Source organism: Chionomys nivalis, chromosome 8, assembly GCF_950005125.1.
Source record: "Chionomys nivalis chromosome 8, mChiNiv1.1, whole genome shotgun sequence".
Taxonomy (NCBI): Eukaryota; Metazoa; Chordata; class Mammalia; order Rodentia; family Cricetidae; genus Chionomys; species Chionomys nivalis.
The window spans coordinates 94,445,172-94,460,714 of NC_080093.1; the positions used below are offsets into that span (position 1 = coordinate 94,445,172).

The window sequence follows — 15,543 nt, forward strand, 5'->3', positions numbered from 1 at the left end:
TGTCTTCATCAGAACCCTCCCACTGGGGTTCAGGGACCTATGAAGGAGTGGAGTGTAGATGATATACAGTGGCACTTCATTGAGGAAAACTACCTTTCTCTTTCCCAGTAAGTCCCAATTGCAGACATCTTTAATTAATTTTCCAAGTACTCAACTGAAAGGAAATTTTTAAAAAATAAGCATTTATCATGGATTTATTTCCTATATAAAAACTGAATAAGTTAGTAACTCCTATAATCTGCTTAAACTTTCTCTTAATTTTATAGCATGCAACATAGTCTCAAGAGCATAAGAAAATTAGTCTAACTGGTCCATTAGATTTTTATACCTTTCCTGGGGGTGAACTTTACCATCCACTCCACTTTGATCTTTCAGCCACATTCCAATTGAAGATTTAGTTTTATGACTCATCTTTAACTATCTCCACTAAGTTTTCCATACTCTCTCCAGTGACATTCAACACAGCCTTCACATCATCAGTCTTTCTAGTGTTTTTCTTTTATCTGTCCACCTTCATATGAATATGAGCATCAGTGTGTATGTATACTAAACACTCAAGTTCTCATGAAGGTATAAATTATATAATAAAAAATTGTCTTGATTTGTAAAACTTCTACAACACCTAGCAAGAAAACTTCCATGTACCAAACATTTCAAATAAAAAGAAAGGGTTAGTCCACCATCCCTTTTTCAATAAGAAAAAGAAGTGAAAAATCCACATTGGAACTATTTAGTGAGAAATAAATATCAGTGTTTTCAAGTCTTTCATTATAAATGAGAAAATGCTACTAGTATCAGGACATTTTAGAAAACACTGACATATTTTGAAATCCGCAGTTTACATTAGTCCCTCTTGGCTAACACGTTCTTTATTGCAACTAAATCTGTCACTTTGGTATTCTCAAAACAAGCATGGTTTTCAACATTGTAACCTCCTTAAAGGTCACCTTCCTCGCCCACAGAGTGACAAAGAACAGAAAACATATGAAATGGCCGTCTAGCTCTTTGTCGTGCTGGAACGAAGAACTTTCATCACAGCCTTGCAAATCTGCTTGGTCTTCACACTGTAGATGATGGGGTTCAGGAAAGGAGGGGTCAGCAAGAAGGTGTTGGCAAGCAGAGTATGGACATAGGGTGGGGCTCTTTTGGCAAATCTGTGGACAAAGGACAGACTGAGCAGTGGAATATAGAACACAGCCACAGCTTCAATATGGGAGATACACGTGCTGAAGGCTTTCTTCCTCTCCTCTGGGGAAGCAATGCTTATAACAGTTCTAATGATCAGGACATAGGAAAGGAGAATGAAGGCAGAGTCCACTCCAGCAGTGGAGATCAGGGCAGTGAGCCCAAGCGCGCTGTTGACCCTGGTGTCTGTGCATGAGAGCTTCATGACATCGGGGTGGAAGCAGTAGGAGTGGCGGAGCACATGGCTGCTGCAGTAGGACAGTCTTTTCAGGAGCACTGCCAGGGGAGTCTGGATCAGTGTTCTGCGCACAACAATTGCTGCTCCAATCATGTAGAAGAAGCTGTGGGCCGCTTCCCACCACCTGGCTCCTGTTCACCGGCTAGCTTTACCCAAAATAATTACACACAAATTGTATTCATTTAAAGACTGCTTGGCCCATTAGTTTCAGCCTCTTATTGGCTAAATCTCACATCTTGCTTTAACCCATATTTAGTAATCTGTGTAGCCCACGAGGTGGTGGCTTCCCAGGAAAGATCTTAACCTGCGTCTGTCTCAGAGAGAAGAGACATGGCGTCTGCCTCACTGCCTTCTTCCTCACAGCATTCAGTTCTGTTTACTCGGCCTACCTAATTTTCTGTCCTATCAAAGGGCCAAGGCAGTTTCTTTATTAACCAATGAAAGTAACACATAGACAGATGACCCTCCTCCATCACAATTGCTACTACTTTAAGATCAGTTAAGACAGAGACATATCTAAGAGGACTGGAGATGGCCACATAGCAATCAAAAGCCATGGCCAGCAGCACTGAGGACTCCATAACAGTGAAGAGTTGGATGAAGAACATCTGTGACAAGCAGGCAATGAAGCTGATCTCCCTGGCATTGTACTAGAATATTCCCAGCATGGTGGCCAGAGTGGATACAGACAGTCCGAGGTCAGTGGTAGACAGCATGGAGAGGAAATAATACATGGGCTCGTGGAGGCTGGGCTGAGTGATAATGGTGAAGAGAATCAGGCTGTTCCCTGAGAGGGTGGTTGTGTAGAGAAAGCAGAAGAGGATGGAGATCCAGGTGTGGTAGGCTTCCAGCCCAGGCACACCGGTGAGCAGGAAAATGATAGAAGAAGATGAGGTGTTCTGGAGAGTTGACATATTGAATTCAAATCAGTATTTTCAGTTAAGTATCCTGCAATGATAATATAGATTGATTTGTGACTCACTCAGTCCAAAGTGGATCACTTTACTAGTAAATATTTCTGAAAGACAATAGCTGTTGAAATAGCTTATCAAAATGGAGGAAGAAAACTGAAGAGTCAACTGAGAATACTCCTTTCAGGGGTCAAAGTCAAGAAATGAAGAATTACGTAAGGATGACACTGTATACGAAAATAATATATTAAGTGAATTAAGCCAGACTCAGAAAGGAGTAAACCACATGTGTTCTCTCCCTTGTAGAAGCATGTCTAGAAACATGAATGCCTAAGGCAGAGCATAAGATGTGTATCTTAGGGGCTGTGACTAGAGCAGCAGCAAAGAGAAGGCAGTTACACAGAGAATCTGATTAAAATACACTGTGTGCCTGCATGGCTGTGCCGTGCTGAAACCCTCTGGTTATACAAACACTACAAATAATAATATAAAAAGATAAGGGCATTCCATGTTATTTATATCCATAAATTTAATAAAAAATGAATAAGATGTTTGCTTATTTCTTCTTAAATAAAAATAGACATCAATTAAAAGATATTGAAAATTTGAAAATGTACAAATAGTTATGGAATTTTATGTATATAGCAAGCAGCAAATGCAATGATTCTCATGGTCCATTTACAATGTTAAAAACTCATCTGTACCTGAGCAGTTTCAAACATAGTGTATGTATGAGGAATTAGGACACACAACCAGAATGGAGTATGGGGAATGCTCAGTATAAATATTAGTAAAATTTGTATTTTGAATTTTTATGCTGCATTGTAAGCCAAGTTCTTCCGATTGAATGCTGTAAACTTTGAGTGGGTTCAGATGCTCTGACATTTGCTCTGCGACAAATGGCTGCGCCGCACTGTGCCTCAGTTTCCTCATCTCTAACAGGACAGAGTTACCCCTGATCCGTGGGATTCTGTGACGATTAGGCTAGCCAATGTCTGTGGAAATCTCAGCAGAGTTCTGTTGATAGGAGTCGTTTGCAGCTGGGTAACGAATTAAAGTTTAAGATTATGTAATTCTTTTTCCTGAATCATTCCCTATGTGTCTCTTCTTGTCTACTTTCCTTACTGTCAGAAAACTGAGAAAAGGACAGGAATATTAATCTAAGTATGACTAGGCAACGTTTACCCATGAATCTCTTCCCCCTTTAAGTTCTTTTTAACCCACTTTTCTGATTTTTTTTTGCAAGTCTCCACACATATAGGACACGCCACTGCTACCACAGCATATATACATGAGTTTTTTTATAACTAGTGAGTTTTTTGGGAAGGTGCTTACATGTGCACATCGGTGCCTACAGATGTCCGTGTGTGTGTGTGTCCGTGTGTGTCCGTGTGTGTGTGTGTGTGTGTATGTGTGTGCGTGGGGGGGGGGATTTGAGTACATGAGTACAGGTGGTCACTGAAACCTGAAGCCTGTGGTGACAGATTCCCTAGAAGCTGAAACAACAGGTCAGTGAACCACACATCAGTGCTGAAAACTAAACCTGAATACTCTACAAAATAGTGTATGCCTATAACTGCTATGCCATCTCTCTAACCTCACATAGGAGCTGTCTTCAGTCACAAAAAACATAATTATATAATTTTCTAGGAAATTATTGTAATTTGAATCATCATAATAAAAATAAAACAGGTTCAGAAAGATAAATATCATGCTTTCTCTTAAAATATACACAATGTGTTTTTTGTTTTTGTTTTGGAATGAAATATTTTTTTGTTTTTCAAACAATGTTTCTCTGTGTAACCTTCACTGGAACTCAAAATGAAGACCAGGCTGGCCTCAATGTAGAGATCCACCTGCCTCTGCCTTCGAGGCTGGGATTATGCTAAATACTGGGATATACACATAGCAAAATATTAGAAAGAGGCTATCTCAGAAATAAAAAGGGAACCAGTGAATGTGAGCAAGCTACAGTGATGATCACATATGAAAACAGCACAATGAAAGCCACTATTCTGTATGCAGGTCTTCACAATTAATCAAAGCCCTGTTGCTACTTTGCAAGGTGAGCTTCTAATGAGGGTGCAGCTTCACAGCAAGTGTGAAGGAATGTAATCTGTAATTCGAAATAAGAATAAAGAAGCAAAACAGGGTTCTCAACTCAGGATGTGACAGAGCAGACCATGACTTCTCATCACAGACAGTCTTCCTCAGGAGCTGGAGTCCTCTCCGGACATTATTCAGGATATGGGCAGAAATTAAAACTTTGTGGTACAAATTTGAGGTCTCCAGTTTCCTGCTGGCTAGTGACTGGAGGAGGAGGCTCCTGCATCCTCAGCCCTACCTTCAGTCTTATGTGTGTGGTCCTCTCACAACAAGATGCTGTACCTCTTCAAATCCAAAACAAGGACCCCCCCCTGCACCTTCACCTTGCCTCCAGAAGCTCCTGTGATTAGGACACAGAGCTCAGAACAATCTGTGTTTAGACAGACTTGATGAAAAGCTACCTCTTCTGCATGAGGAAAACTCAACTTAGTCTAATAGTTCACTGCGGTGGGTACTCCTTACCTTAGCATGCCTTGCTCACACCAAGGGAACCAAGAGGTTGTTCTCGTACAGAACAAATAATCCGGGGAGAATAGCAAACTTTACTGCCCTCGAGGAATTCTACATACCACAATTAACTGAGCCACCAACTCTCCGAACCTTTTTTATGATTTCTTTTATGTTTGAGATTATAACATGATTACATCATTCCATCTTTTCCTTTCCTCCCTCCAAACTCCCACATACAACTCCGGGCTCACTTTCAAATTCAGGGCCTCTCATTAGTTGTTTTTATGTGGCTATATTTGTATGTATATTCACTTATTGAGCATCCTTTTCCTCTAGTTTCAAGATCACCACTTTATATAACACGTGAAGCAGTTCTGCAAGAAGTGTAGAAATATTGCTGTAAGTAGCTTCTTTGCCTGTGTTGCCAGTTCCCAGACTTTCTCCACTGATGCTGGTCTGGACTCTGCAAACCACACCTGCCGACTCCTGCCCCTGCGGCACTCTCCTCTGCCTCCAGAAAGATGTCAAACTCGGCATCTCTGCATTGCAGACAAGCAGTTTTCACAAACTGGCAAACAGAAAACTCTGATAAACTCGACCTGAGGTTTTCCTTACTTGACCAGCCACACAAAATTGCAAGGCCCCTCCCACTGATGTGACTGACTTAAATGATATCGCTCTATCTTTTTTGAAAAAGACTAAGCTCTATCTGATCCAGAGTTATTATAAATCCAACACAAATTTCTATTTATGGAAACACTCAATGGTATCACCTTCACTAAGGAAACACTTCTTGCTCTGGAGTGACGTGCTTTTTAGATTCATCCACACAGACTAATGGTTATTCTCTTGCTTGATCGTGTTTTCTGAAAACATACCTCTGCAAATAAAATAAGCTGGTGATAGGAGGACACGTGATCAACATCATTATGTCTTTTTCAAAGGTGGCATCTTTTTTCTGATTACTTTGCTTATGAAAGTGTGTAGGGGGTGGGGCTAAGCATGCAAATGCAGGTGACCACAGAGGCCACAGCCATTGGGTCCTCCTGGATTTGAAGTTACCTACAGCCTGTTGTGGTCCCCTCACTATGGGTGATGTAAACTAAACTTGGGCTCTCAGTAACAATTTTATGTCCTCTTAACCACTGAGTCATTTCTCCAGGCTCTCATCATTATTCATTAAAACTTTCCGTTATATCATACGAAATGAAAATAACTAATCAATGGTTATGAACTTACCTAAAGACCTCACTGTATGGCCTTTAGCACTCCCCCTTCTCCAGGCCTTCACACACTCTTATTCAGGTTACACAGCTTAGAAAAGTAAAGTTTGAAGGGTGTGTGTGTGTGTGTGTGTGTGTGTTGCTGGGTGTCTGTGTTAATGTATTCACATGCTTGTGGAGGTTGCCTGTGCATGCACATGCATGTGACAGAGGAGGACGTCAGCTGTGTTCTCTGTCACCCTTCATCTTATTCTCTTCAAACAAGATCTCTCACTGGGCCTGGGCAAAGCTGGAGGTCAGGAAGCCTCAACATACCCACCATGCATCCTCCAGGGTGTTGGCTTTTTACACGGGTACCAGAGGTACAGACTTCACTTACCATTCTTGCATAGCACCATCTCTGACACACTGAGCTATCTCCCCAAGTCCCTCCCACAAAATGGGACGAAATCTCATATGTATAGGAAGGCCTCAAACTCTCTGTGTAACCAAGAATTACCTTGAATTTCTGATCCTTCTGCCTCCAATTCTAGAGTACTGGAATTACAACAATTCATCCTGCCTTTGCCAACATATCTCATGTATGCAAAACCAGGGCTTTGTGCATGCTAGCAACTGACATATATCCCCAGAAATGTTAAATATGACTCATGGACCTCATTCATAGTTTCGAGCACCATCTGCCAACTCCACACACACATCTGTGTGTGTGTGTGTGCGTGTGTGTGTGTGTGCGTGTGTGTGACATTTGGGATTGTTCACAGATGACCCTGGTTTATTACCGCATAATAATCTCCTCTTTGCTCAACCACTTGTTTACACTGGTCTACTTATGTTAAAATGAGGACATCTCATGTAAACTATGACACAGTATTAAAGGTTCTAGGCTGAGCTACCTTTAGTTGTCTCCTTTCTGACAAATGATTTACAAAAATTATTAGAATTCTGGGCAATCCTAGGTCCCATGAAACTTCTCCCATTAACTAGACCAAGTTTTCCACTGAGTACATACCAGTCCACATTTATGAAATTTGGTAGGTCAGCGATGGTATGTGGGGGTCAAAAATGGCAGCACTTGTAAAGAATCTGTGTGATAGCAAGTGAACGGAATACAGGAGTTGTGTGATGATGGCAAAGGATGATGACAATGGAGGGAGTGGGCACATAGGGCAGGAGCGGCAGCTGACCTTGGACAGCAGTTCTGAATGCTCCAAAAAGCTCAGAACTGAATACAATACATCACCATGGCTTATAAGAATGAAATAATAATTCATTCAACAGAGAGATCACAAAGCATCTTTAAACAACTAGGAAATATTCATTTTGAGCAGTTTTTGTTTTTCATGGCTTCTTTAGTGACTCTACTATTTCATTTTCTTCAACTATAAATGTTTGATCAGCAATAATATCATCTAAAAAATATTGTGTACATTATTAAATTATTCAATCATATATTTATTAGGATCTGTATTATATGAACAATTAATTACTACATAATCTAGAGAACTAAATTCAATTTGTCAATGGAAATAACACACTTGAACAATATTGTATCAGGTAAAGCAATAATAAAAAGATAATAACTAAACATGGTATTTCTGCCATTTGGAAATCCAAAGTGTAAAACTTTGTATGGAGGAAATTGCAGGATTATCAAAATAAAAAATATATATTTATTAACAGACTCTTTCAAGCCCAAGTCTTAAATCACACAAATAAATAATCAAACACAGAAATTCAGGGAACATAATCTTTAAAAAGGGAACCCTAAGGTGGCTTAATGAAGAACACTTTAATCATGGCCTTGCGAATTTGTTTGGTCTTCACACTATAGATTATGGGATTCATTACAGGAGGGATGAGGAGATAAACATTGGCAATTAGAGCATGCACAAATGGAGGAGCATGCCTCGCGAACCTGTGCACCAAGGACACACTGATCATAGGGATGTAGAAGATGGCAACAGCACTGAGATGGGAGACACAGGTCCCAAACGCCTTTTTCCGCTCCTCCTTGGATGCAATGCAGAGCACAGAGCGGATGATCAGAACATAAGAGAGAAGGATCAAGACAGAGTCCACGCCTGCATAAGAGATGACAAGGGTCAGGCCAAAGGCACTGTTTACCTTGGTGTCTGAACATGAAAGCTTCATCACATCAGTATAGAAGCAGTAGGAATGATGGAGCACATGACTACGACAAAAAGACAGACGCTTGAGGAGCAGGAGCAAAGGAACAAGAGCTGTGGTCCCCCTAATTACAATTACAAAACCCACAGCAATGATCCGTGAGGTGGTTAAGATCATAGCATACCTCAGTGGGTTACAGATGGCAATAAAGCGGTCAAAGGCCATCACCAGGAGGACTGAAGACTCCATGAATGTAAAGCCATGGATAAAGAACATTTGGCCAATGCAGGCATCAAAGCTGATTTCTCGAACATTGAACCAGAAGATGCCCAACACAGTTACCAACGTGGAAAAGCACAGACCCAAGTCTGTGAAGGACAGCATGGACAGAAAATAGTACATGGGTTCATGGAGGCTTGACTCAGTGATGATGACAAAGAGGATCATGCCATTCCCAGAGATGGCAATGGCATATAGGCAGCAGAAAGGGATGGAGATCCAGGCTTGAGAGGTCTCAAGACCAGGAATGCCAGTGAGGAAGAAGACTGTTGGGTAGGCAGTGCTCTGGTTGAAGTACGGCATAGTGACTTGAGGAAGCAGGTGCTCTTGGAGGACAGGTACACATCCTGTAATGACAAGAATAGAAATGCTTCCAATCTCTACTACATACCATGCATTTAGGAACACTGAAGAAAATGTTCCTGTCTTTAATGGAAAGGCCAAGCCATTTGCTATTATACTATATGTCAAACTGAACACAGGTCTACTGGGGGAAGAAACAGCACTAACATCTGTGAGGAGATCCAGGTTTTCAGAAGATCCGTGCGGTATTATGTATGGGTGTCTGTGTACACACATTGAAAAGGAGACTAAATTAGGTAATGAGGACTGGCAAGATGGCTCATTAAGTAAAGGACAATGAAGTCAAACCTGGTGACCTATGTTCAATCCCAAGAACCCATAGGGTAGAAGGAGATAACCTACTTCAGCAAGTTGTCATTTGATCTTCTTCCACATCTATGGTAGATGTTCAAGTATGCACACGCATGTACACACATGCATACAAACACAAACACATGCATACACACAAAGTACAAACATATAATAAAGTGTTAATAGGTAATAAAAGTGTCTTCCAGTTCTATGGCGTTGGACATGGCTGATAGGTATTTCTGAGCAATAAATGTTAACCAGACCTACTATTCATAACTTCAATTTCTGAAGTCCGTTAATGCCCAGTGATGAGAGAAGAGTAAAACAGACAGTATTATAGTTTTTCTAATCATGACTGAATAAATATATAACAACTCTCAGTGTAAAGACATCTAAATATTAGAAAAGAACCAATAACTCTGCACAAATTATTCACCCTTGATGACAGAAGGAGAAGCTCTGCTTATACAGGTAGTAATTGGAAACCTGATTATGTTTAAGGAAAATTCTGCCTGCAGAACAAAGATGTGAAGATGACCTCACTAGGAGCTAACAACTCACTGGATGCTTGTGGAAAGTCCCTGGAGCAGAAATTGCCTTAGCGGAGGCCTTAGTTTTCTACTGCTCAAAGGAATATTAATCTCAGAGTGAAATGGAGTTTCCTTTCTCTGTAAACGTGTCAATCAGAAGGACTGAGGGAGCTGCTTTATTCTGCATCTGAAGCTTTCTAAGCCACATTTTCCACTTCAGCATGTTTGACCATAATGTAAATGTCTGCCCCTTCTATTCATTGATGCATGTGTTTCAGTGTCCTCTTGGGTGATGGATATGAGTTAAAATCAGATGTGTCTCAACAATAGAGCCTGCAAATGACCCTGAGGAAGTAAACATTGAAAAGTTGGTACTCTGGATGTAAGCAGAAGAGTCAGCTAAAGGTGTGACAGCTCTGTGGTATTGGAGTGGAAGAAAATAGGGAGTGATCAAAACTGAAAACCTTTGAGTATTGGGATATTGCCTTCCAATGAGGCTTATGGAGAAGCAAGGTTTCTCTAGATTGTTTACGAGGTTTCAGTTCATGACTAAGCACCTGTGTTATTTCAGTCCCATGACAGCTCAACATGATAGGAGCATTTCATGAAAAATGACCGAGAACCAAAAGAAAATGAAAGGGGTCCCCCAGTTCAGTCTTAAGGGCATGTCACTAAGAAACAAATCCCTCCTGCCACAGCCCCCCCCTTAAAGTACCTACCACCTCATGAACCTCAAGCTGAGACCCCTACATAATAATTCAGGTCAAAATACAAATCTCTCTGTCTCTCTCTGCCTCTCTGAGCAATCACAGCATTGGGTGAGTAGTAAGTATTTGGGCTCTATTCCTATTTTTCAGAACACCATTCATGTGTTTGATATATTATATTAGATATCTTGTCAAGCTTCTTCTATGGCTTCTAAATTTAGGCCTGAGGAAAAGGGTAACTCTCTGTGTGTCCCTGAGTCATTTGCACCTCGTAGCCATAACTCTGCATTTTCACCTTAGAAAGTATTTGTTTTGCTTTTTCTTTAACCCTAAATCTCCCTGGTGTTCTGCTCTCAGACTCACTTCTTTTAGATTTATTTTAGACATTTTCCCACACCAGTCCTGTGACTGCAGCCACATCAATCACGTTGGCAAATGTCAAACACTGACAACGGGGCAGAAGTCACTTCCCTTGAGATGCAGAGATAGGCTCTTGTCTCTATTCTTCCAGAAAAGTTGCAAGTAAAAATGTCAATCTCATCTTTCAGCTGGAATCCAAGACCCTGAAACCCACAGGGCTTGTTTTGATTGGCATTACTGTAAACTCAGTTTTCTCTCTCTCTCTCTCTCTCTCTCTCTCTCTCTCTCTCTCTCTCTCTCTCTGTGTGTGTGTGTGTGTGTATGGTGTGTGTGTGTGTGAAAGAGAAAGAGACCGTCATTTGGAGATATTTATGTAAACTTATTGGAGTATTTAATGGTGAAAGAAAAATGCATTTTCTGACTGTTTTGAAATTAAGACTAAGGCTTCACTTTAACACAGACTTCATGATAAGAACCATTATTTTCTTAGAAAAAAAGGGGGAAGGACATTAAAATCATGTCTACTTTGTTTGAAAGATAAAGAATTAAAAATATCAGTTCTTGGTTTTCTTTTTGTTAATTCTGTGGTTTATCACTTATTTTTGACATTTATTTTATTAGTGTATTTGAGAACTTTATACATGAGTACTGTGTTTACATCATTCCCACCTCACAGTCTCACCCTTCTAACTCCTACATGGTCCCCGATTTCATAACCTCCATTCCTTACAGTGAATATCTGAGACCTCACGTAAAACAGGTATTCCTAAGACAGCACACCATGTAGATGGCCACTTCTCAGAGGTACAGGAGCACATACCTGTGCTCCCAGAGTTTAGGAGGGGGGCAGTAGGATCAAAGTTCAAGGGTTATCATAACTGTCCAGCATGGGCTAGAGACTCATTTATGAAACCAAAGTAACAAGAAGGGGAAGAAATGATAACTTTTGTATATAACTGAGGAAATGTGAAAATCGCACATCCTTGAGTGTCATTTCAAGATCCTCTACTACTGCCTTCCAAGTGCCAAATTCACAGTCGTGAGCTTATATGCCCAGCTAGGATAATATTATAAATAATTCCTAAATTTCAAGCATTTTACTTCACTTAATATGAAGTCTTTTTTCTAGTATGAACTCCCTGGAGTGCTATAATTAATGATAGGCACAAAGGAATATATTAGCAAATTTGGAAGGAATAATGAATAACTTAGGAAAAACATAATTCCTAATTCACTTCTGGAACAAATGAGCAAACATCAAATAGCTATTCTTTTTAAATTTTACGCATTTTTCTTTATGTACATATATAAGTGCCTTGTGAATTTCTGTGCACCCTATAACTACATATGCCCAAGGAGCACAGAGCCCATAGAATCCCCTGGACCTGGAGGTACAGGTGGTTGTGAGCTGGTACTCTACAAGTTCAGTAAGTGCTTTTAACCACTGTGCCCTCTCTCAATCCCTGAAATAGTTATCTTTGTACATTATAAAGTGTCTCCCCTACACGAGAATCCCCCAACACAAGGACTATGAGGCAAACATCCCTATAGCCAGACCACCAAGAGCATCAAGTGGACAGGCCACCCTCACCAGGAAGTCTTACACACATCACACTCACAATAGCACCAGTGAGTTCTGCCACTCCACCTTACAGAGGAGGAAGACTAAAGACAAGGAAATCAAGGCTGAGAGGAGCCAGGCCACATTCACCCAGCACCCTGATGGTAGATAAACCCAAGAAATGAACTCTGCCCTTCATGGCTCCAACTCCTTGGTCTTGCGACTATCTGTTTAAAAGTGATTTCTTTAATTTTAATTATTTTATTTTTAACTGTACTCTTTAAACTTTACTATTTAATAGGCTTCTGTATAGGATTTTCATTCAGTTAATACCCTCTCCCTTCACTGTCCCATCCCCTTCCTCACTGGACCCTTTTGTCCAGAGTGTGCCCCTTTCTGCTTTGTTCTATTGTCTTCTCCAGTCACCCGGGATCCTTCAAGTTTCCTCTCCTTTACCCATATTTATGTCCAGCTGTATTGCATGTTTAAAAGTTAACAGCTAGACACATGCCTGAGAGAGAACATATGGTGTTTGTCCTTTTGAGTTGTGCTTACTTCACTTAGTAGAACATTTTCCTGGAAATTCACAATTTTGTTTTTCTTTAAGGTTCTAATTATAGAATGAATTATATATTACAATTGTAATCTATATTTATAGTAACCATTTTGAATGTTACATTTTAAGTTTATATAACCTATCCAGCTAAGTACTGCTGGGTTTATATTAACCAATTCCTTTTAACTATATACTATTGTAATAAGTCTGAAGAATATACATTGCCTGTTGACTTCTAAAGTCTTCATTGCCCTCAAACTGTGACATCATATGCAGAATTTCAGAATGGGTCTAGAAGGGAAGCATTGATCATGCTGCCTGGTCTTTAAAGGTAGAGGAGAGAAGAGGAGGAGAAGAGAGGAGAGGAGAGGAGAGGAGAGGAGAGGAGAGGAGAGGAGAGGAGAGGAGAGGAGAGGAGAGGAGAGGAGAGGAGAGGAGAGGAGAGGAGATTAACCCTCAAAACTTACAGGCCAAGATGTTCTTCTATATTAAGGAGAGAGGATCAACAATCCCAGCCCTGTCTTCTGAACACAGGCTCCAAAATGGTTCCGTTTTTCTTGAAGAACCCAAAAGAGGAAAAAAAAATCTTGCAATGGGAGCACTCTACGACTTGAGAAAGGGAGGTTTTATGAGGACTGCAGAAGCTGTCTGATGAGAGCCTTTTGCTCAACATAAAAAAAAAACATGAATTCCTAGGAGAAAACTCTGCAGAACTGTGTCCTGCTAACCCTTTGTGCTCCAGGTGACAGATTTATAATTATAATTGCTTTAGTCTAACTTTACTCTTACTTCTTCAGATACCATATAGATGAGTTACAATTTCCAAGCTCATTCAGGAGCAGGGTCAGCCCCAAGGAGCTGTAGGACAGAGCTCTGCTTAGGGCCAAAGCCTAGGAGAGAGGATTCAATGGACAAAAATGCCAAATATTGTTTATAAATGTTTGTTTATATTTAAGGGGGATATGCTATAGAGATGGATACTTTGCATTGGAATGGATCTTGTTCTATTGGTGTTGTTCTAGTCCTACAAATTTAAGGTCAGTTTTGTTATATGTATATTATAGGTTACTAGATAGTCATCTATAATAGTCAAGCTTGTACTCATATCAGTCAGGTTTTCTAGATGTACAGAGATATATTTCAGATCGGGAGTTATTCTTCAAACCTTTCAAAGACTAATAAAGAATGGCATTTGAAATGTTTAAGAACTTAGAACTTTCCATGACAATGAGACACATCTGTTCCTGGCAGCACTGAACTACTTCAAGAGGACGATGAATATTGAAGAGGCTTCTCATGGAGTTTGCTAGCCATTTGGGCAAGAAACTGTTCCTCCCTGAACTTCTTGATGGTATGATGTATGAACTGGACATGCAGGACCCACAGGAAAATGACTTCTGAACTTGCCAAAAGAAGGTGAGACAGTCCTTTGGGCTTCTTGCCTCATGAAAGAGTCTGCGAGACTTTCTGCAGGATACAGAAGAAAGTGACTGACAAACTGCCAATATAGGTGGAATTATCTTTAAAATTTCCTGCTTCATGAAAAAGTCTGCCGGATACTGTGGGCCTGTAAGCTAAAGATGGATGCCCCAATGTATCAGAGGAATTTTGGGTGACTGTGCAGGCAGTGAGATGTCTGTCAATTCTAGAGTTTTGGAATTTGCTTACAATGCACTTCCTGTTAACTTAGGTAACATTATATTCTTCTGTGATCTTTGATGGAGTTGAAGAACAGATAGTTATAGTTTTCCTTAGTTATGATAAAAGATAAAGTAGATATAAATATTTTAACTGTAATTCTTGCTTGATACCTGTTTTGTTATAAGTAATTTTACTATGTAAAAGTTCAAACCTTCCTTTTTATTTAGACCAAAAAAGGGGAGGTGATGTGGGATTCCCCCACTGTATGCTATGAATATGTTTTACTTCAATTGGTTAATAAATAAACTGTCTTTAGCCAATGGCTTAACATAATTTAGCCAGGCTGGAAAAGATATAGAGAGAGAGAGCAGGCAGCATCAAAGAGGGACACCATGTAGCCGCCAAAGGAGAAAGATGCCTGCGAGAGTGTGCTAGAACCTGGCCAGTAGGCCATGACCTCATGGTGATACACAGATTAATAGAGATGGATTAATTTAAGACAGAAGAGCTAGCTAGCAATACTCCCAAGTGACTGGCCAAGCAGTGTTTTAATTCATCCAGTTTCTGTGTGATTATTTTGGGTCTGAGCAGCTGGGCATGAACAAGCAGCCTCCACCCACAGTGACCATGAGCCTGTTTCACCACCATCACGAGACACAGAGCCCATATGGTAGAGGATGTGCTGAATAAGTATGGTCACTGAAGCCAAGGACACTTACATGATTTGGAAATCAAGTCTTCCCCTGTCTATAATCCTTGGGAATTACAAACTATGTGCACAGAGCCACAGAAACTAGCAACCTAAATGGAAATAACTAAACAAAGACAGCAAAGTCTGTGGGTCCCTGTGCATTACTTTCCATGTTATAAAAGATGATCTGATAACTTTCCCTAAGCAGGATATTAGTGTATTTATCACATATGCTAATGGAGAATGCCCTATATGAAAACAGGTACCTTTTCTTTAAAAGTGGCTTTTGGATTTTCTGTGTTAATAATAAAGTTTTGATAT

General features: G+C 40.3%; 1 protein-coding gene and 1 pseudogene across 1 annotated transcript; both read right to left on the reverse strand.

Moving 5' to 3' along the window:
- Positions 1–997: 997 nt before the first annotated feature.
- Positions 998–2,337, reverse strand: LOC130880342 (olfactory receptor 51F2-like; annotated as a pseudogene).
- A 3,232-nt stretch (positions 2,338–5,569) lies between these two features.
- LOC130880198 (olfactory receptor 51F2-like) lies at positions 5,570–8,825 on the reverse strand. Its single transcript, XM_057779135.1, has 2 exons — positions 7,903–8,825; positions 5,570–5,588 (listed from the first exon to the last, which is right to left on the reverse strand). The coding sequence occupies exons 1-2, from the start codon at positions 8,823–8,825 to the stop codon at positions 5,570–5,572; spliced, it is 942 nt and encodes a 313-aa protein (XP_057635118.1).
- Positions 8,826–15,543: the final 6,718 nt, after the last annotated feature.

Excerpts from the sequence above, each read along its gene's own strand:
- LOC130880198 (XM_057779135.1), bottom strand. The coding sequence starts at position 8,825 with ATGCCGTACTTCAACCAGAGCACTGCCTACCCAACAGTCTTCTTCCTC.